The 22,861-nt window shown below is 49.6% G+C and overlaps 1 protein-coding gene across 7 annotated transcripts in view; it reads left to right on the plus strand.

Moving 5' to 3' along the window:
* Positions 1 to 22,861, plus strand: part of AMPD3 (adenosine monophosphate deaminase 3) — a 51,939-nt gene that overhangs the window by 24,555 nt on the left and 4,523 nt on the right. For all 7 annotated transcript variants that reach the window (XM_049890371.1, XM_049890373.1, XM_049890372.1 and 4 more), the window contains 10 exons: positions 2,797 to 3,016; positions 5,440 to 5,569; positions 10,970 to 11,164; positions 12,096 to 12,227; positions 12,776 to 12,939; positions 13,701 to 13,827; positions 16,759 to 16,922; positions 18,040 to 18,160; positions 19,735 to 19,908; positions 22,433 to 22,543. In XM_049890371.1, the coding sequence (XP_049746328.1) occupies positions 2,797 to 3,016; positions 5,440 to 5,569; positions 10,970 to 11,164; positions 12,096 to 12,227; positions 12,776 to 12,939; positions 13,701 to 13,827; positions 16,759 to 16,922; positions 18,040 to 18,160; positions 19,735 to 19,908; positions 22,433 to 22,543 (1,538 nt within the window). The remainder of the gene's footprint in view (positions 1 to 2,796; positions 3,017 to 5,439; positions 5,570 to 10,969; positions 11,165 to 12,095; positions 12,228 to 12,775; positions 12,940 to 13,700; positions 13,828 to 16,758; positions 16,923 to 18,039; positions 18,161 to 19,734; positions 19,909 to 22,432; positions 22,544 to 22,861) is intronic.

Here is a 22,861-nt window from a genome sequence, read left to right on the forward strand (position 1 = left end):
GTTTGCCTAGCCCTATATAGAGCTGAGCTGTAGAAGTTAAGAGAGAAAGAGGTGAAAGATAGTCTCTGATCTTAGGGAATCTACCAGGCAGACAAAATAATCTCATGTGGAACATTAATACAGCACAATCAGACAGTGAAGGCTGAATTGGTGGTGGGGTGGGTTGGGGGGTAGGTCAAAAGGCATGTTCCAGGAACAGAGAAGAAGGCTCTGAAGTAAAACATACCTGCATTAAGATCTTGGCTCTGCCACTTTCTTGGGACCTTATGCAAGATATTTCTCCAAACCTCAGTTTCTCAATCTGTAAAGTAGGACTACTAATAATATCTATTCCTTGGGCTTGATGTGGAGCCCTGGTGGTACAGTGGTTAAGCACTCAGCTGCTAATCAAAAGGTTGGTTTGAACCCATCAGCTGCTCCATGGGAGATAGTTGTGGCAGTTTGCTTCCTTAAAGATTAAAAATCCTATGGTGCAGATCTACTCTGTCCTATAGGGTTGCTATCAGCTGGAATCGACTCTACGGCAGTGGGTTTGGTTTGGTGGGCCTGTTGTGGCCATTAGATGACAGAATGCATGTGAAGCTCTTAGTGCAGTTCTGGCATTTAGGGGGTGTTCAGTACATGGTAGCAGCTTTTGTGCTGTGGGGCTCAGGGAAGGGGAGATCAGAAGGGCAGGGATGGTTTCCTGGCAGAGTCTATTTGGCCTGTGAAGGACCTAGGAGCCATAGAGGCTGTACGGTAAGTAATATAATGAAGGAAACAGGAAACCTTGCTCTTGAAAGTTGGTGGTAAGGGGACGATGGGGGGCTGGCAGTCTGTGCCAATGCCTGGGCCCCTGGCTGTGCCTGGGTATATTTGGGTAATGCCAAGTTGTCCTCTTATCTCCAGCTTCCTTAAGCTCCAGGGCCTGGACTTTGAACATCTGTTACTACCTGGGGCTCTGGGCAAGTCTCAGCCCTTCTCGCCCCATTTGCCTATCTATCTGAGGGAAGCTGATCCCACCACCCCTTGCTTTGGCAATGACAGAGAGGAATGACTGCCAAATACTCTTCATACAAAACAGGATATCTGGGATCCTGGGCAGGAGTATGGTGAGGTGGAGCAACCTCCAGGAGTTCAGATTGAGGCTTCCCTCAGGCCTTTGTAAGCCTGCCTGCTTCTCACAGGCTGTCCTACGTGACCACTGGCACACACAAGGGACTACTGAGTTGGCCTGTGGCCGTGCCTTCTGGGGAGACATCAGTGCCCAGTTCTGTGCTGCTTCAGCCCCACTGTGACTCCTCATATCTGCTCTTGTGGGCAGTCTGTTCTGAGCACTGATGGAGGACGCCCAGGCAGGTCATCCTCCTTGGTTGCTTCCTTCGATGAGAATCCCAGGGTTTCTTCCACCCCAGGCTGGCAGCTCAGCAGCTGGATCCTGTGTGGGATTGGCTGATCTGCAGAGAATTGAAGCCCCCAGTTCTGTTGCCATTTAGCAACAACTCATTCCTTGGCCAGAGACAGAACTTATCAAGAAAACTTATTATGATAGTAATAAGAGTAAACCAGAAACCCATTGCCATCAAGTTAATTCCGACTCATAGCAGCACTATATAGGACGCGGTAGAACTGCCCCACAGGGTTTCCAAGGCTATAAATCTTTACGGGAGCAGAGTGTCACATCTTTCTCCCTCGGAGTGGTTGGTGGGTTTGAATTGCCAACCTTTTGGTTAGCAGCCGAGTACTTAACCACTGCACCATGAGAGCTTGTTGTAATGAGAAAAATTTATGTGTCAGGCCTTTCTGTTTTCAAAGCATTTTCTTGCACACGAATTACACCTGTCACACAAGCCCTGTAAAACCCAAACCAAACCTGCTGCCGTTGAGTCAATTCTGACTCATAGTGACCCTATAGGACAGAGTAGAACTGCCCCACAGAGTTTCTAAGGAGCGCCCAGTGGATTCGAACGGCTGACATTTTGGCTAGCAGCTGTAGCACTTAACCACTACTCCACCAGGGTTTCCACAAGCCCTGTAAGGCACGGATATTATCTTTGGATGAGGACACAGGATCAGAGAGGTAGTGCGGTTGGCTCAAAGTCTCATAGCTGGGAAATAGCAGAGATGTTTCCTGCCTCCTGTGGGCTAACTCAGCTGCACCTGTAGGGAGCAGACTGCTCTGTCATTGGCATGCCCTGCTCTGCAGGAGAGATGTCCCCTATTTCGTGCCCACCCAGAGACTGGAGGAGGGTGGCTTCTCATCTCACCCCTTGGCTGTCCCAGGAAGCCCGTTGGCTGTCCCAGGCTTAGGAAGATGTAGGAGGACAGGGACAATTATTCCCACTGGGCAGTCCCAGGTGCTGTCTGTTCTCTTACTGGGAGAAGACACAGCTGCCCTTTCTAACATCCCTGAGGGCACTGGAAACTGAAACCCATTTCAATTCCATTAAAAAAAAGAAAAAAATTATTGAAGTGCCAGCCATGTGCCAGGGACTAGTCTAGTGCCAGGGGCTGTTGTAGACAGTGGGGATACAGCAGGGAACAAAACAACCCCAAGTCTCTGTCCTCAGGGAGCATCTGTTTGAGTAGGGAAGACATGTAATGCACAAGATGAATAAGGAAAATTATTTTACAGAGCATTTAGCACTAAGGAGAAGAAGTAAAGCCTGGAAGGGTGATATGGAATGTTGGTCTGTGAGGGGTGGTTGAGTTTTAGAGAGGGTGGCCAGGACAGGCCTCGCCGAGAATGTGACTTTTGAGCCCATGTGAGCTCAGGAGGTCAGGGGCACTTTGTCATCACTCAATCCTGTCTTGCAGACTTCCACCCTCCCCCGAAGCCCAAAGAAGACCCTTACCGCCTGGATGATCCACCTCCCAATCTGGGCTACTTGGTCCACATGCAGGCGGGCATCTTCTTCGTGTATGATAACGAGAAGATGCTGGAGCGCCAGGAGCCCCACAGCCTGCCCTACCCCGACCTGGAGACCTACACGGTGGACATGAGCCACATCCTGGCTCTCATCACTGATGGCCCCACGTAAGCCAGCTCCTCTGAGTCCCCCTCTCTTTGCATGGGTGCTAGTCTTTCGAAGAGGCTGACAAGGCCAAATAGATACCCCTCTGCTCCAGGCTTTCCTGCACTTAAACCATCCCAGAAAATGTGGCTTTTCCATTCCCTGGGGCTTTGTGGATTTCTGCAACAATTTCCCTTCACTGTCTCTCCCTGCTGCTCCTGGGTAGCTTGCTATTTTTCAGCAACTGCTATCTTTCAGCACAGGGAAGAGTGGGCAGGACAGATGAGCTGGCATCTTTTTAGAGCTGGTACTACCTGTCTGTTTTGTACATGTAAGCATGGAGCTTGTGTTTGCTAGTGGCTCCTGTGCACTTTAAAATGGCAGTCACTCTCTCCCCAGGCAGGATGGCAGCCTTGCTGAGAGTTACCAGCCCAGGGCAATACTATAGATCGTGGAGGCGTGATGAAGACTGTTGCTTCATGTATTGGGTTTCCCATGTTTCTAGAGGGGAGAGTGGCAGGGAGACTGCATACTTTGTGCCATGACTTCCATGCTGCTTCATGAGTTTGGCTTCAGATAGCCTGGTAAGCAGTTGTCTTCCTGAATTTGGCCCCTCTCTTTCTTGGTGAGCACTGAAGTTAGTCAGCAATAGAGATTCAGTATGCCCTGAGCCTGAGAGCCTCACAGCAGCTCTGCTGGGAGTGCCCCAGCAGATGTGAGGGTTCATGGGGAGGGAGAGGTGCCTCTGAGTGGTGCAGTGGTTAATGTGTCAGCTGCTGTCTGAAAGGTTGGCAGTTTGAAGTGCCTCGGAAGAAGGGCCTGGCGATCTACTTCTGAAAAATCAACCACTGAGCACTCTATGGAGCACAGTTCTACTCTGACACACTTGGGGTCGCCAGGAGTAGGAACTGACTCCCACAGCAACTGGCAACTGGGGGAGGGAGAGGGTGCCGGTTGTGGCTAAGGAACTTCTCTCTTGCTCCTGCCTTTTGAGTTTAGCTTGGAATGGATGCAGTTCCAGTCTCCACGGGAGGCAGGGTGGGATCTGAGGTGAACTGGGCATCTGGTCCTCACTGACTGCAGGGCAGAACTAAGACCTAGTAGAATAGGCCAGTTCCCAGGAGGCACTCAGCCAAGGTGAGGAGATTTTAGGAAAAGCCTTGGGAGGGAGGGGAAGATGGAGGGAACTGGCCATTTCAGGAGGTGTTTGAACAGTGGCTATCTTGCCTGGGAGGTTGTTGAGGGGAGTTCTGCCTGGGAAGAGACTGGTGAAATGACCGTTAAAGTCTCTGGGGCTTGTCTTAGCAGACAGGTGATTGCGCTGTTGACAGGGTCAGCAGCCGCTTTTTGTAAAAGTCCAGGTGATTGAATGTGAGGAGAGCAGCTGTTTGTCTGAGGGCACAGGGAAGAGGGAGGGGATGAAATATGGCTGAAGAGTCCCCGTGGTGTGGGTGTGGGGTTGTGGCGGGCACCTGGGAAGCTGGCCACAAGCAGTGAGCACCCCCAGGGTCTTTGTCAGCTGAGGAAACCCCTCCCTGCCCTTGAGATCCTGTGAATCTGGGGCCATGGGTCCTTACAGAGAGTTCCGTCCTAATAACACACGTCCCCGCATTCTTAATCTGCCTGTGATGCAAAATATCCTCCTCTTATCCATGTTGAGAGGTCCTCGGGTCTTGGGATTTGGGGTGTGGCCATTTGTCAGGAGGGGGGTACCCCTTCACTCCAAGGTCGGCAGGTCACGCCTTATAGTGTGACCTATTACTGACCTGGCAGAGGTTAAACTCTTTTCAAGGAATTAAAGGTGGTCTGGGGTAGATAGGATCCCTGGGCGGTGCAAATGTTAATGTGCTCGGCTACTAATCAAAAGGTTGGAGGTTTGAATTTACCCAGAGGCTCCTCCAGAGAAAGGCCTGGAGATCTGCTTCTGAAAAATCAGCCACTGAAAACCCTGTGGATCACAGTTCTCCTCTGACACGGATGAGGTCACTCTGAGTTGGAATTGACTCAGCAACTGGTTGTTTTTGAGGATAGGTGGGAGGAAAGAAGGGAGGAAGAAGGGAGACTTACTGAGCGTTCTTATGCCCAGAGTAGGCCCTTTCACACACTTAAACCAATTTAACCCTCACTTCATTTTTTTTTTCACCCTTGGGCACTACTATCTCCATGTGTATGCATGAGAAGCCTACGCACATAAAGCTAGAAGTGGAATAACCTGTATCAGGTTCCAAAGTCTGCTCTTACTGCCCCATATTTTGACGTATTACTCACCGGGTTAAAGAATTGTCTGAGTCTGTAGAAAGCTAGAAACCTCCTCACCCCTCCCTGGCACCCATCCTGCCGGAGCCCTGGTCCTTCCACCACAGGGTCTGTCTGGAGGTCTCCAAACTGGAGAGCTTGATAGTAACTTCTCCTCACCTGTGGTTTCTCCCCCTCCCCTAACCTGCAGGAAAACATATTGTCACCGGCGACTGAACTTTTTGGAATCCAAGTTCAGCCTTCACGAGATGTTAAATGAAATGTCCGAATTCAAAGAGTTGAAGAGTAACCCCCACCGAGACTTCTATAACGTGAGAAAGGTGCGTTAGCGGGCCAGTGTTCAAAATCAGGACCCCTCTCAGCCTCTGGGATGCCCTGAGCCCCTCGTGAAGCTAGTCCTTGGTGATAAGACCCAGACCCCTGGCTGAAGGTGGTATCATGTGCAGAAGGAAGACTGGAGAGATGCATTCCTTTGTCTTAGGCAATGGCTCACACAGTGCTTGGTATCACTCTACGTGGAAACATTTGTCCATGTTGTGTATTTGTTATTATGTTCCCTCTTCTTTGGTAAATAGAGGGTGGCTTGTTAATTGGTCATGAAAGTTGAAGCCAGGCTACTCTTAAAGTAGTGGACATATTTTAAATTCATCACGGAGAGGAAAAGCTTTAAGACCATTTTGAACTTGGTGCTAGTGGCTTAGCTTCCTTTAGGATCTGATGTGCTCATATCTCTTGGCCTGGGCTCATTGCACCCTCAGTCTGCAGGGACAGATGTGTGTGTTAAATGAATGTGGCCTCTGGCTCTTCCATTAACTTAATATATAGCCAGGCTATCATGGGCCAGGATCAGTGATAAGCACGGGGCGTTTTGTGGTGAACATGAATGAGTTCCTGTCTGCAAGAAGTTCCTAGTCTATTACTATTAGCGTGGTAAGTGTTGTGACACGAGTGCCTTCCAAGAGGCCAGACTGAGCTGACTTGAAGAGCGAGTAGGAGTCACCCAGGCAGAGGTGGGGTAGGGGTATGGAAGCGATGGCATTCTAGGCAGAGGGAACAGCATATGCCAGTATCAGGAAGGAGAGAGTAGGGTTGGTGGTTCTTTGTCTGCAAGCAGAGCTGCGTGGCTGGAGCTCAGGATGGGAGAGGGAGGGAGCGTAGTGGTGGGATGTGGCAGAGTGAGGCTCTAGAGGTGTGTGTAGGTTCGGGGTCATGCAGGAGCCCACAGGTTTCTCAGAGAAGCAGGGGGTTTGGCTGGGGTATGTAGTGAGCTGGGGAGAAGATGATAGGGGAATGGTGGGGATTAGGTTTTGTCTGGAGCTGAGTCACCATGAGATTGTCATTAGGGGCCTCTGTCCCAGCTCAGTTTCAGGGACCTCCTGAGGACCAACAGTCCCTTGGGTTAGCTTTTGATAAGGGAATGTGGGCCAAAGGAGGATGTGGCCCCTCTGGGAAAGTGCAGCTCAGGCCTCCCTGGCCTTCTGGCTGGGAGCACTCAGTAACCTAAAAGGAAGCCACCTTCAGGGACCGTCACATCTGTTGAGCACCATGGAGCCCGGAATGGACTCCCACTTGGATGGGATCAAGAGATTTAAGAAATGAGAGTTTGGTTTTAGTTCAGGGACTACAAGAGACCTGGGAAAGTGTCCTGGGAGTTTCCAGGTAGATACCACCTACCTGAACAGCCTGGAATTTTAACCTTCAAACACCATTTGTTCCTTCTTTGTGAGCCTTAGTTAGGTGTTTGTTCAATCAGGTGGGTACCTCAGTCACTATGTAATCTCCTCTCAGCCCTGCCCAGAATGCACCCTACACGCCCAGCACGTGCCCAAATGGGCGTCCAAGGAAAGTCCTCTCCCAGCCTTGTGCAGCCCTGCCCCTTCATATTAAGACATGTGACTGACTGCTTCCTACCACCTGGGGAGGAGCTGTCCTCAATTCCTACACTGACTCTGACTCCCGTGCATCTGTTTGCTTCTGAGGTGGGACCCAACGGGTGTGCCTGGACCCACCATCTGCTCTCTGGCCAGGATGTAGCAGAGAATCCTAACATGGGATTCTGATGCCTCTTGATGCCAGTCCTTGGGGTTCCTTGTTACTCTGAGAGTAAATATACTTTCTGCACAGAGAGGGCCTTGTGCCTGTGCTGTGACCTTAGTGACCTCCATCAGTCCGTAAACATGGCCCTGGATCTGCTCTGAGCCAGTCCTGTGTCTGCCTCTCCTGGGTAAGGGTGAGGCCTGCCAAGCCTGTACTGTGGTGGGGAAACTGGCTTCCTAAAATCCAGGATGCACTGGAAGGGCTGCCTCCATATGTCCAAGGTGGCTGCCTGTGTCATTGGGGCAGGCCAGTGCTGTGCTCTGAGGGCAGGAGGTGTGGCATGGCCATGCGCCTGTGTGATTGGTATTTGTTGAATCATTTTCATCATCATAGCAGGTGATGGGTTATGACACCTTGAGGCCCACCAGCAGGACTAACCAACGGGACACTTGTTTTCTGCTCAGAGCTAAGAAAAAGGGGCTGGGTGTGTTTGCTGCTTGGCGCTTGGGTAGGGTTAGACGTTTTCCACTTTGCTTTAAGTCCTGTCAGGGATAGCAAATAGGTTTCATCTCCTGTGCCAAACCTGATCTGTTGGGAGTGGCTCCCTGAACGCCTGCTGAAGCTTAGTGAAAAGAGCACTTAGTGATGTCTGTCATGGGTATGGAGATGGTCACTGTTGGCTTAGGTGCCAGGCATTGGCGCCTCTGTTTGGAAACTCTGCTGTTTGTTTAGATTTTGATCTTAGATGAGAGCAGGGAATTAACTTGAATCTTCTGGTGATTTGAAAACATTGACATCCAATGACAGCCTCTTTTACTTGTTCCTAAAATAGTCACCTTTGAGGTTGTTCTGGACTTCGGATTGGATGCTTCCTGGATTGTCTACTGGTTTTGTTCTTTACCTTGTGACTCATGGGGATTAGGACATGCCGACCCCCTGTGGTGTTTCACTGGTGAGCTGGAAGACACAACAAGGCCCAAAATGTACTGAGTCATGCTGAGGTACTTGAGCTAAGGTGCCCAGCTGAACTAAGCCAGGCTGACCTTCTCTTGGGTGTCCCTCATAAGTTCAGCCCTGTACCTGAGGTGCCTGAGCCTTGGGTGCTTGGGTGATGTTTTAGTTTTTGGTGCTTTGAGTTGTTTCATTAATCTGAGGTCCAGTGGTCTGGGAAGAGTGATAGGATAAATGGTAGGAAGAGCCCTGATGAGTGAATGATGTGGCTGATGACACGGGCTGTAGATCAGATATCTGGTTTGGCATGACTTGGAGATGCCCGTCCAGCCACGAACAGCAGTCCCTGGCTTGTGGTCAGCTTGCCTCCTCACCCCAGCCCTGACAGAGTGCCCAGTTGGCCAAAGCAGTAACTCCAGAGTACAATCTGGTGGCTGTCAGTACCTTGGCCTGCGAGCCTACTGTCACCCTCACCAGGGTCCTCGTTTAGGCCCCTTAGGCTCGTGGGAGGGAAGTTAAATGCTCACTTCAAGTCATCTCTCAGCTTAGCCAGGTCTCCATTTCTCTAGGGCTAGTGGCGGAAAGGAGTGCGTGGCACACTCCAACAACAGAAAGAGGTCCTGTGAGTGAAGCACAGTGAAAAAGTGGAAAGTGGGGACAAGGGGTACGGGGAGAAGGGTAGGGGCCAGTCATTTCAGCAGAGCCCTCATCTTAAGATTAATGAAGAGTAGGATAGTGGTTAAGAACTTGGCTGCTAACCAAAATGTTGGCGGTTCAAATCCACCAGCTGCTCCTTGGAAATCTTATGGGGCAGTTCTACTCTGTCCTAGAGAGTCGTTATGAGTCGGAATTGACTCGACAGCAATGGGTTTTATTTAGTAACACAATAAAGTTATATCACAAAAAAATTCATCCTAGCTTCTGTGTGTGGAGAATGGATTGGATCAGAGAAAGAGAAAAATGTGGCAAGACCAGTTAGGAGGTCATTGTGATAATTCAGGACTGAGGGCTAAAGGTTTAGCCTCTTGTGGCGGCAGTGAGGTTGGGGAGCACTGTATGGATCTGAGATCTATTTGGAAGGTACAGTTGATGGGACTGACTGAAGGCTGGGGAACAGAAGAGGGGAAGGCCAAGGATGACTCCCAGATTTCCAGCTTGAACAGTTGGGTGCAGGACACACCATTTCCTGGGATGTGGAAACCTGGAAGACTATCAGGTTTGGGCTGGGGCCAGAGATGGAGAGTCAACTTTTGATATATTAAACTTGAGGTGCCTTTGGTTTATCCAAGTGGAGATGTCAAGTAGGTAGTTGTATGCATAATTCTGGAGCTTTTGGCTGGTGATATAAATTTAGAAGTTGTTGGCAAGGGTAACTAAAGGCCTGCAAATGGATCAAATCACCTCTGGAGACAGTGCATAGTGAGAGGACAAGAGGACCCAGGACCAGGCCTGAAGACATTTCAGTATTGAGAGGTCTAGTATTCAGCATGAGTCTTCTGAAGAGTCTGAAAAGGAGAGGTCAGAAAGGCAAGCGGAAAACCAAGGCAACTTTGTGTCATAGGAACATGCAAGAGATAGAAGACCTGTGAAATTCCACAAGGTATTTTGAGACCCTGTTGAGCTCCTTTTTGGTGCCTTTTGCAAGGAAACTGCCTTTCCATGGAGTCTGGGGAGAAGTCCAAGCTCTCTTTGCATCCTGCTTTTAGGATTTGCTGTAAGATCTTTGGCCTTGGACCCCACGTCCTGGCTTGGGGTCAGTGGAGCTACTGCTTTTTGGATTTGGGTGCCCTGAGGTTTGGATGGGTGTAACCATCCAAGCCAAGGAAGTATGTGGTGGTGGCTGGTCTCTGATGCCTTTCATGCTCATTCACCCCTGCTTGGTGGTTTGCCTTAGGAATGCTCTGGGCATTCCAAGAGAGGTCAACGGGAAGAGTGGGATTTTGTGGAGCATTTGCTGGGCCCTCAGGGTTATACGAAGATGTGGGTATTGTTGAAACTATTGGAACCTACCACGCATATTCATTTGTTCCTTCATCTATCTATTCATTCAACTAATACTTTGTATCAGGCTCTGGGGAGGGCACTAGAGACTTAGGTACATTGGACATGGTTCCTGTCCTTGAGCTCCCAGCCTAGTGAGGGCGTAGACAGAAGAATGTTAGAGTGAATGAGGAGGACATATATAGGAATGGGACTGTCTGTGCTAGGCTTCCACGTCATGCAAGGGAAAGAGTTATCAGTTGTGTTTGAGGGATCAGGATTGGCTTCCAAGTGAAGGAAGTCGTAGGGAATTTCCAGGTGGATGAGATTCGTGGGGAGGAACAAGGCATTCGGGGCAGAGGAAGTACATGGGCAAAATGACATGGTATACAGTAGTGTGGTGCTTTGAGCACCTGTAAGTAGCTTTTAGTGACAGGAGCATAGAATCAGGAAGGCTAAGGAGCTTGGGCTTTATCTTGAGGATGATGAGGGCCACTGAAGATCTGTTAATAGGGGAGTGACCTATTAAATTTACATTTTAAAAAGACCTCTTGATGCCACAAGGCTAGAGGGAGGGAGACCAGTTGGAAAGCCTAGAGGAGAAATGGGAAGGGGTTCAGGCATTGGTGGAGGCTGCCTCCGTGGCCCTTAAGGTGCTGAGGCTCCATGGTTCCATAGTGGGGTTTGGGCATCTTGACTTTGTTGCTGGAGGCGGTGGCCCAGCTCATTGGCCAGTGGGCGCTGTGTTCCAGGTGGACACACACATCCACGCAGCTGCCTGTATGAACCAGAAGCACTTGCTGCGCTTCATCAAGCACACGTACCAGACGGAGCCTGACAGGACTGTGGCCGAGAAGCAGGGCAGGAAGATCACCCTGCGGCAGGTGTTTGACGGCCTGCACATGGACCCTTACGACCTCACTGTGGACTCACTGGACGTCCACGCGGTATGTGCACTCCTGTCCAGGGCCTCAAGCAGAAAGCAGCCCTTGCTGGGATCTTAGTCCTCTGCAATGCGGCCATGATTGTCCTTGGAGTGAGCCTGGCTTTGTAAGTGGCTCTTTCTAGCCTTGGAGCTTGTGAGAGGTGATATGGCCCAAGAGAATAACTGGGCTGGGGAGTAGCCATGGAGCAGGGGAAAAGAGCCTGTGACTAGGAGTCAGATAGATTCAAGTCCTAATCCTATATCTGCCCTTAGGCAACTCACCTAAGCTTTTATTTCCTTGCCTATGAAATGATGAGGACTTCCTTGGTGGTGCAAAAGGCTAACACCCTTGGCTGCTAACCAAAAGTTTGGTGGTTTGAATCCACCCAGAGGCCCCTTGGAAGAAAGGCCTGGCGATCTACTTCCCAAAAATCAGCCATTGAAGACCCTACAGAGGGCACAGTTCTACTCTAACACACACAGGGTCTCCATGAGTTAGTCAATTTGACAGCAACTGTTGTGTTTTTCTTTTTTTTATATATATAAAATGATGAGTTCCATGGGCCTCATTGACCTTACAAAGTTATTAAAACACTGAATGAGGTAATGTGGGGAAAGTGCTTGACAAAATCTAATTAGTAACAGGAAACACTATTACTGAGTGCTAAATGACCTGGTTCAGTATTGTCTGCTCACTAGCCGGCCGTTCTCCCAGCACAGTGCCTTGGAGCCTGAGGCCCCTTAAGCTGCCTTCACAGAAGAAGGGCTCTGTGGCTGACCAGGGGGAGGATACGTGGTCCTGGCCATGAGGAATTCCCGACTTCCTGCAAGAAATGACATAGAAGACATCTTTATGGTGGCCCACTGGTGTCTGTTAAGGCCTGGAGGGGGGATGTGCATGGTGAGTACAGAACAATGTGTTGATCTGGCTGGTGGTGGTCTCCTCCCTCCAGGGCCGGCAGACATTCCATCGCTTTGACAAATTCAACTCCAAGTACAACCCCATGGGGGCCAGTGAGCTGCGCGACCTGTATTTGAAAACTGAAAACTACCTGGGAGGAGAATACTTTGCTCGGATGGTCAAGGTGAGTGAGCCTCTTGCCTTTCTGAGCACTCTCCAGTGGGCAGGGGTAGGAGGCTGGCATACCTGTCAGCACCTGCCTTTAGAGGCTGGGGCCCTGCATGGCCTTCTGTCTCCTCGCTGGAGCATTCCTCACCCACCACCCAGCTCAGATGTGGGCTGAGGTGCCCAGGCTCCCAATGCTCTGGCTACGGCTGCCCTGCTGTATGCCGTGTGTTGCTGGGAAGAAGAAAGGGAGGAACTCACACCCAGCAGAGCTCACAGCATCCAAGCTCGCTGCCTGTCTCTGTTTGCAGCCTGAACTTGGATGGGCGCAGGGTAGCTCAGCGTGGAGATGCTTTCTGATGCCTGGCCTGGCTCTGCAGTGTGACTGGGTGTAGATCCAAGGCCTTCTTCCTTGGGAAGGTGCCTCTACTGAGACCAAGCAAGTGCTCACACGGCAGCACTGGGAGCTTCCCACCCAGAAGCAGCAGCTGGTGGCACAGACCTGGGGGTGGGTCTCCCATACAGCAGGGATGGTCTTGGGCTGACCCAGGCTCTCCTTGGTGCCAGGAGGTGGCCCGGGAGCTGGAGGAGAGCAAGTACCAGTACTCAGAGCCACGGCTGTCCATCTATGGCCGCAGTCCTGAGGAGTGGCCCAACCTAGCCCGCTGGTTCATCCAGCACAAGGTCTACTCGCCCAACATGCGCTGGATCATCCAGGTGCCCAGGATCTAGTAAGTGAGGCGGCCCCACTGGCTGCCCTCTGTCCTCTGGGGACACCAGCCTGTCCAGCATGGGCACTGAGTCTACACTAGTGAGGGTGGGTCCTGTTCTGTTAACAGCTTAGGCCTCTTCTCCCCAGAGATTTTCTCATGGAGAGGAGTGGCTAGCAAAGATGGTCTTGTGACACATTCCTTTTTCAAAGGACATTTTTGTGTAAAGCTGTGGTGGGAGCTACTGTCCCCCCTTCTTCTCACTGGAGGGTGAGGATAGACTGTTCTGTGGGTAAGCTCAGGGGTATAAAGTGACCCAGGTGGTGGTCCAGGTTGCTGGCCCTCTTCCTGGTATCACTCTGACCACCACTGTCCTCTCCAGCTGACTGGCCAGTGTGGGGCTCATTGCCCCAGGCAGGTTGGGGTATGTGGCTTAGGGAAACTGAACTGAGAGTCAGAGTCTGGATCACTGGAAAATTTAAGGACTCATCTCTTAGAACCTTGGTCAACCTGAATCCCACCACCTCACTCCCAGAGTGGCCTCTGGCTTGAGAAAGCTCTCTGACTGGGGTGGATGGGTGTTGAATTGGCAAACCAGTGCCTATTATTATGGAAATTGCTAGGAGCTGGAGGGAGAGAAGGCACTCAGGCCTAGTCTCTGACTCTACTCTGGGTGTTTAAGTGGGGACTCGAGGTGTCTGAGGAAATAACTGGGGCCGATCACAGACAGGCCAAGGGGGCTGTTGAACCTGCCTAATAAGCGAGTTTTCACTATCCCCCAGTGATATATTTAGGTCAAAGAAGCTGCTGCCAAACTTTGGGAAGATGCTGGAGAATATCTTCCTGCCTCTTTTCGAGGCCACGATCAACCCTCAAGATCACAGAGAGCTTCACCTCTTCCTCAAATATGTAAGTGTGGTGGTGCCCCAGGCAAGTCACCTAGTGGTGGAGGGAGGGAGAGGATTCTGGGTGTTTGGGTCATTTTCTCGTTGCCCCACCCTGGCTTCTCTTCTTATATTCTGACACCTGTGTGCCCCAGACATGGGGCTGCTAGCCCCAGGAAACTGAATTCCTAAAATAATGGAGCCTTGTCTAGGGAGGGCTACCCCCTTCTCCTCAGGGGCACCCCTGGGGGAAGAGTACTGGGGCAAGGCGTACCCCCCTACTGGAATGGGCAACCTTGGGGTAGAAGCTGAGGGTTAGTTTCTGGTCAGGTGGGGCTGGGGAGACTGGATCCTGCCCCAGGCAGCAACCAGGCAGCAGCTTTGGTATCTTCTTTAGAAATGCAGATATTTCAACTCTTCTGCTTATACCATTACAAAGGTCCTTACACCTTGTTAGTTGAGTTCAAGGAGCCCTGAAAAATATGTTTCTCTTCCATATTTGGTTAGTTATGGGAGAAGGAGAGAAGAGATGAGGGAGAGACTTAACCAGAAAGAGAGTGAGAGGGCAGGAACTGGTCATCCTCAGGGTGCCCAGAATGGAAGGGTGTGGACAGCGAGAGCAAGCTCAGTACCTGTTCAAGGTGATTTCAGACAGGGTGGGAGGCAGGGAAGATTGAGCCTGTGTGTGTGTGTGTGTGTGTGTGTGTAGAGGGGCAGGAAAGGGTTTGCTGAGGGACATCATCAAATTATGTTTTAGACAAAATCATTCTGGCTGTTGTGCAGAGAATGGCCCGGAACAAGAGGTAGCTGGAGGTGGGAGGAAGGGGCAAGAAGAGAATCAAAGGGCCTGTTCCAGCAGTGAGACAGATGATGGGAGCTTGGACCGGTGGTGAGAGGTGAGAGCTCACATCTATCAAGTGCTGGCTGCTCAGCCTAGCGATACACATCATGACATGATACCGTCCATGCCAACAATTTCCCCATTATTATCCCCACTTGGTTGTCATTAATAATAAGCAGAATTATGTGCTTGTCATGTGTTAGGCACATGAATTATCTCATTTAATCCTCAAATAGACCCTATGAAGCACTATCTCCAATTTGCACATGAAGAAATTAAAACAGAGGTGACAAAGCTAAAAAGTAGCAGAACTGGGATTCAAAATTAGGCAGGCTGAAGCCAGAGCCTGTGCCATTAACACCTAAAATGCACTGCCTCCCAAGTAAGGAAAGTGAGGTATGTGGTAACTTACCAGCCCGTGGTCCTGACCAGGTGGTAGGGCAGGACTCTGTGGGCAGAGCAGGGGGCTTGGTGAGAAGGGGTGGGTGGTAGGAATGACAGGACCTGGGCAAATACTGAAGGTGAGGAAGAGGGAAGAGGGAGGAGTCTAGGATGCCTCCCAGAGGGTTTGGCTTTGTAGGAGGGTGGATGTGGTGCCTTGCAGAGGTCACTGCCAACAGTGGGAGAAGAGCAGGCTTGAGGCAGGGTGGAGGAGGAATTGGAGTTTGGACATTTTTGTGTTTGAGGCCCGTGGGAGACCGAGGTGGTGGAGCTGCATCAGTTGGATCCAGAGCTCAGGAGAGGGCCTGCCATCATCCCTCTCCCAAAGGTGGAGAAACCAGGACGTAGAAGAGTTCAGGTGAAGTATGGTGCTAGTGGGCACAGAGCAGAGCTTGAGGCCCTCCCTGCTCTCCAGACCCATCCAGGGTGTGCTTAGAGCCATAGCAGGGATCCTGGCTCTTTTCTTTGACATATACGACTCTGTGATGGGCAAGATTCTGGCTAAGATGCTCATGGTCCCTTGCTCCTCTGGCCTCTACTGCCCATTTGGGCTGGAAGACCTGGCTGGGGTCTGAGAGAGCCCCCCAGTTTGGCCCAGTTGTGGAGTGAGGTGGACAGTCTTTCTACCACCTGGTGTTTGGAGGCCCCTTACCAAGCTGTTGCTGTGCCTGAGGAAAAGGAGGGAGATGAGTTAGCAAAACTTTCCCTATGTGCTGGCCAACAGGCTGTGTCCTGTGTCTTCTGTGGGTATGTTCTTGGTGGGGGCTTGATCTCTGGAACCAACCAGAAGGCTCTGGAAGCCAACCGGCCTGATGACCAGGGCAGGGCCACCCAGGGGCATAGTTTGGGTTCAAGTCGAGGTTTAACTGCAGTGGCAGGATGGGAGTTTCCTGAGGCGCCTCTCCCTTGGCTTAAGATAGTAGTCCCCAGTGAAGGCTTAGCGGTAGAAGTTGCCTCCTGAGAACTACAACCTTCCAAGGGGCCCTCCTGGAAAAGGGCACATGTTGGCCTGTTTGTGAGGCATCCAGGCTAGTTTCTGGTGGCCACACTTGGGACATGCCTTAGGGTATCCTCCGCCCTTAGCCCAAAGGAGTACAGATGCTGAGCCCACTTGGACTCAGAGCCTGGCCATCATACTTGGGCAAGTTCCTTAACTACCTTGGCTCTTGGTTTGCTCAACTGTAAAATGGGGCCAATCCACCCCTCACAGAGATGCTCTGGGTATTAAATTAGCTCATACACACAAAGTACTTCAAGTAGGGTCTGACTTATAGTAGGTGCATGGGAATACCTGTCCCCTTCCCCTCCCAGCTCTTTGTCGCTGTTGCCAACGGCAGTGGCTTCTGGGTATCCTGTAGCGCTGGCTTCCTCCTCTGCACTGCAGAGGGATGGGTAGTGGGTATGGCTCCATCACTGTTCCTCTGGCCCTGTCACCACTACCACGCAGGTGCTTGGCACTGTCCAGTCTGGCCTCCTGGGTGCCTTTGGAAGCCCTGGAGGGACAGAGAGTGGTGTTGTGCCCACTGCCCACCCCGGGAGGAATGTGGCCTCAGGCAGGCTTCAGGGTCGCTAGCTGAGATGCAAACCTTGAGAGAACATTTGGCAGCTGAGGTCTAAGCCCTGGGAGACCTGTTCTGCCTTGGCTTGATGCTCAGGATCCCTCCTCCTGCCCAGGTGACGGGGTTCGACAGCGTGGATGATGAGTCTAAGCACAGTGACCACATGTTCTCAGACAAAAGCCCCAGCCCGGAATTCTGGACCAGTGAGCAGAACCCGCCCTACAGCTACTACCTGTACTACATGTATGCCAACATCATGGTGCTCAACAACCTCCGAAGGTGGGTGAGCCAGCCCCTTTACACACTTGTGTTCATGAGCTAGCACATACACAAACATGTGTCTATGTACACTTGAACCAACACACATGTCCATGTGTCCACACACCTCAGGATACCTGGGCATTCCCCAGCATGCTACACGCAGGCACATATCGGTATCATTACATACGCATGCATGCCTGCCCACTATGACATGCATGCCGATATAAACATGCACGTTATGTACAATGCAGATACACACCGCACATGTACACACATGTTCATACAAATACACAATACTCACCAAACACACATACATATGTATATATGCAGTCTCTGTATGTACATAGCATGTGCTAACACACATACATGTTCATTGTACCACACACACCAACAATGTTCACACATATATTCTTTCAACAAATATTATTGTCTGCTATGTGACAGCATTCTTCTAGGCACTGGCTGTATACTAGGGAACAACAACAAGGTCTGTGCCCTCACGTAGCTTATATTCTTCCATGGATAGACTCCCACCAAGACACACATGGACAGAAGTTGGATGCCCAGGACACTGAGCTGCCCTTCTTCTTTACCAGTCTAGCATCCCTCCCGCTCCTGGCTGGGCCTTGGGAACTTTGCTAGCTCAGCCCAAGTCAGTGCTGGTTTATGGGTATGGAGGCTTTGAATGGGGTCATGATTAAAAGAAGATGGCCTGATATTGGGGAAGGTTAGCCCTGGACTGGGCTTTTGGAAATGAAGGCTAGCTCTGCCACTGACCTGTTCAATGGCATTGAACAGATGACTTCACTCTCTGGGCCTTGGTTTACCCATTATTGTAACAAAGAAGTTGGACTTGATGGATTCTCATGGCCTTTCCTAGTCTGAAGTTCTTTGGACCTGGGCTACAAGGTCTGGCAAGGGGGCTTGGGGGAAGAGGGCCTGTTTCTACCACTAGACTCCATCTCTTTCCCTCGGAGGTGGTGTTTCTTGGTTCTGGGAGGAATAGTTTCTGGGCTGCACTGGGTCAGCTGTGTTGGCCCTGCCATGGGTGATTGTCTCCCGTGAGGTGGGAATACCGGCCCGATGCCTGTGGGGCCCCAGGCAGGGTGGACCCATGGCCTATCTTCTCCTACAGGGAACGAGGCCTGAGCACTTTCCTGTTCCGGCCTCACTGTGGGGAGGCTGGCTCCATCACCCACTTGGTGTCTGCCTTCCTGACTGCTGACAACATTTCCCATGGGCTGCTCCTCAAGAAGGTAATAACTGGGCCCTCATAGAGGCCTGCCCTGCAGGGTCTGTCCTGCCCTGGGCTCCTCTGGGAGAAGTAGGGTCACCTGGGCTCCAGCTGTTCCTGGGAAGCTCCAGCCAGTGATGCTAGAAGGCAGTAACTTTTTCTGGGCTGGCCTGACTACAGTCACCTTTGTTTCATTTTTGATTATGAAATTAATATAATCAAACACATTACAATTTAGAAAATAGAGAAATAGGGGGAAGAAAAACCTTATTGCTATTACTTTAATAGAAACACCCAGTGTTACTTTTTAGTGTTTTCATTTCTATTTTTTTTCAGAGCATATTTTTAATGTGCTTATTATCATAAGGAAACCCTGGTGGTGTAGTGGTTAAGAGCTCAGCTGCTAACCAAAAGGTCGGCAGTTTGAATCCACCAGGCACTCCTTGGAAACCCCATGGGGCAGTTCTACTCTGTCCTATAGGGTCTCTATGAGTTGCAATCAACTCGACGACGGCAGCGGGTTTTTTAAAATTATGATAAGGAGCTCTGGTGGTGCAGTGGTTGAGCACTCAGCTGCTAACTAAAAGGTCAGAGGTTTGAGCCCACCAGCCGATCTGTGGGAGAAAGATGTGGCCGTCAGCTTCTGTAAAGATTACAGCCTTGGAAAACCCTATGGGGCAGTTCTACTCTGTCCTATAGGGTCGCTGTGGGTCTGAATCGACTCAATGGTAGTGGGTTTGCTTTAGTTTTGGATTATCATAATGAACATGGAATTTTGGTTCTTGCTTTGTCCCTTCATATTGTATTATAGGCATTTTTCTGTGCTACAGTGTAACATCTCTCCTCATCCTAAAATCTCTCTCCTTAATGCTAAAGGCTGTTGGGTGAATGGTCCACCCTCTGGATGGTCTCTAATCCACTTAACCAGTCTCCAGTTGTTGGACACAACAGAGTACATCCACTTTTTCCCTTGTGTAGATAATGCTACCCTGAGCTCTGCATTCAGCTTTCTCCGAATTCTGGATCACTTCCTTAGGAATGATGTTACTTAAAATGCTCCCCTGCCCTGGTTCCTGGAGAGGTCTAACCGCATGTCACATTTCTGTGGGGAGCCTGAGACAGCGGAAAACCACTCTTCCCATCCCTTCAGGGCTTATCTCCAGGAAATGGAGTGTTTATGTTCTCAACCTGAAAGTTTGGGGTTAAAGCAACACAACAACAAAAGTGGGTCACCTCCTTGGACTGACCCACTGGCACCTGGGGGAGGGGAGCTGAGTAAGTGGGTGGGGTCAGCCTGGGGCAGTGCAGCTGCTTTTCCTGCCCTGAGCTGGGCCCGATCTGGAGCCAACAGTGAGCAAGTCAAACAGTGGGCAGGAGGGAGGGCAGTCACCAGAGAGGAGAGGGACATAAAGGTGGGGAAGGGAGGAGGGTGCGTTTTGGCTTTGAGGAGCTCAGGCTTGGTTGAGGACTTGCACAAACACTGCCCAGACCCTGGTTTCCATTGGTGAATGCTTCTTCCCTCCCTTTTCCCTCTTTCTACCCTTTCCCTTCCCTCCCTCCCTCACTTGTCACATCAATTTGGTGGTTCTCTTGCAGAGTCCGGTATTGCAGTATCTCTACTACCTTGCTCAGATCCCCATTGCGATGTCTCCTCTTAGCAACAATAGTCTGTTCCTCGAATATTCCAAAAACCCTTTGAGGGAATTCCTGCACAAAGGACTGCATGTTTCTCTCTCCACCGACGACCCCATGCAGTTCCACTACACGAAGGTGAGGACTTTGGGGGAAACGGCAGTGGTGCCCCCAGCAGGTGTCCGTCCTGGCCTGCCTTCCCACTGCAGGGACCTGAGCAGGTGGGTCTGAAACCAGACCAATGGGTCCATGCCCAGCGTGCACAAAGCCAAACTCTCAGACGTTGTCTTTGAGAGGAAGAGTCTATTTTGCAGGCTAGCAAACAGGAACTCAGAGGTATCGACCTCGGATTGAGTACCACGATCTTCGTGAGCAACGTGCAATTTATACTTATTCGTTGGATCAGAGGTTTTACCTATTCACAGTTTCTACTGATTATTTTTTACAGCGTGGTGCTAAGACTCAGCATGGGATTAGCCGATGGACCAAAATGCTTTTGAAATGGGCTAGACTATTGTTGATGATGCATTTCCAGTGATTTTGGTTCCTTGACATGAGTCTTTTTATTCCTTGACATAAGTTCTCTTGCGTTATTGAGCATGTGTGGCAGCCCAGGGTTTTTTGTCAGTCATCGTGGTCTTTTCCTCGCCACATCTGGCTACTCTGAGCCGGTTAGATCTGGACTCTTCCGGGGCTTTCCAGAGGGTCTGAAAAACAACTTAGAGGAAGTGAGTGACATGGTGGTGGGGAAGAGACTAGGAGTGGCCAGATGCCTCGTGGTATAATATAGTGGAGTAATAATTAATTAGGTGTCTTCAGTGTCTTCAGCCTCCAGAGTCTCTAACAAGTCAATGCTGCTTTGGGTGTGGGGCTGGTGGCCCAGTGAGATGAGAGGTAAGCCACCAGTTAGGGAATATGCCTTTCAGGAACCCTCTCTTTGGGGTCCTTGAACCCTTAAAGGCACAAGTTCGCTTCTTTGCCCTTCTCTATTTTCCCCTTCTTTGACGCTTACCTAGCTCTGTAACCTTGGTCAAGTTACTTGAACTCTCTGAATCTTTTTCCTTCTTTGTAAAATGGGGATAAAATGGACTCTATCTCTACCTCTACCTTATTGTAAGTGTTCATTAAGATAATGAATCAAAGGGCCTAATATAGTATCTGCATATAGCAAGTATCCAAAATGTTGGCTGTTTTTTTTTACCAATATTATTGTTATTGTTGTTGATACTATTATTACACTTCAGATCTCTGGCCAAAGAGGAAGGGAAAGGTGATGTCATGCATGGGGACCAGCCATAAGTGTATTTAGCACATTTTGATGGTGTTGATAACACCAGCCACTGATTAGCAGAAATAGAAGAGCCAATGTCTTCTTTTTAGGACAGTGGTTCTCAAAACTTTTGGTCTCAGAACCCCTTTATACTCTTTAAAACTGAGGTCCTCAAGGAGCTCTTATTTATGTGGATCGTATCTACTGATATTTACTGTGTTAGAAATTAACTGAGAAATTTTAAAATATTTATTAACTCATTTAAAAATAACATTAATAAATCAATTAAGTGTTCATACAACTAGCAGTTTTTATGCAAAATAATTATATTTTCCAAAACAAAAGAAAAAAATTATTGAGAAGTAGCATTGTTTTACATTTTTGCAAACCTCTTTAATATCTGGTTTAACAGAAGATAGATCTCTTATCTGCTTCTGCATTCAATCTGTTGTAATAGACATTTTCACCAAAGTATATGAAGAAAATCCAACCTTACGCAGGTATATAGTTGGAAAAGGGAGAACCTGTGGATCCCCCAAAAGGTTTTGGGGACCCTGAGGCATCCTTGAACCATACTTTGAGAACCACTGTTCCAGGATACAGAAGCAATGAGGTCGAGGTCGGGAAGGGGTGATGGGTGGGCTGAGGATTAACACACATCATTTCACACCTCAGAAGATCAAGCACGACCACAGCTCAAACCCAAATGCTTTGGGGTTTATGCTATCTCACTACTTATACCACAACTATATCTCATTTTAATATTCCATCTCTACCTTTGGCATTTTATTCATGTTAACTTTTATGTTTGGACAGTCTTAAAGAAAACGGTATGTTAAAGAAAAAGCAAAGCTACAGAGCAGGTACTAAATACATGCATGAGAAGGGGGACTGTCACAGGAGGGCAGAGACTGGCATCCCCAGTGCCCAGCTCAGGGCTTCAAACACCATAGGCATTCACTGCAGGCCAAAAAACAAATGTGCAGGTGTTCTTTTTATATTTCTTTGGTAACCTGAGATTTCACTCAAAGAAGGTGTCGTTGTGTGCCGTTGAGTCAACTCCAACTCACAGGTGTTACGTTGCTTGATTATCAAGAGGCCAGTTATTGAAGGAAAATTAAATATGCTTGCTTTATGCTGGAGTACTGGTGGCACAGTGGCTAAGAGTTCGGCTGCTAACCAGAAGATTGGCAGTTCAAATCCACTAGCAGCTCCTTGGAAACCCTACAGGGCAGTTCTACTCTGTCCTATAGGGTCCCTGTGAGTTGGAATTGACTGGACAGCAAGGTTTTTTTTTGCTATGTGCTTAATGTTTCTAGCTTTGGAAATATGTTTACCATTGGAATGAATATTCTACCATCTAATAAATTTACTTTCGGGGGAGGGATCTAGGAAGCACTTATGGAAGAATATGCGATTGCAGCTCAAGTGTGGAAGCTGAGCACGTGTGACCTGTGTGAAATCGCCAGGAATAGTGTGCTGCAGAGTGGCCTCTCACATCAGGTATGGCGTCTGCCCATACTGCCCTCTGTCCTTCCCATCCTCTCAACAAATGTCCGGTGAGTGCCCATTGTGTGCCAGGCACTGAGGATCAATGATGAACAAAACAAACAGGGTCTTTGCTACAATGAAACTCATGTTCTAGAAGAATCCTTGGAAGCCTCCTAAATTTGACCCCATTACCTTTCTCAGATCTCTACTCAAATGTCACCTCCTTGCTCCTGATAGCCATTCTAAAATAGCCACACTCTTCCCTTCATTCTTTATCTCCTCAATCTGTTTTTCTTCATTACATTTATTACTACTGATATTGTACTATGT

This window comes from Elephas maximus, chromosome 7 (assembly GCF_024166365.1).
Source record: "Elephas maximus indicus isolate mEleMax1 chromosome 7, mEleMax1 primary haplotype, whole genome shotgun sequence".
NCBI lineage: Eukaryota > Metazoa > Chordata > Mammalia > Proboscidea > Elephantidae > Elephas > Elephas maximus.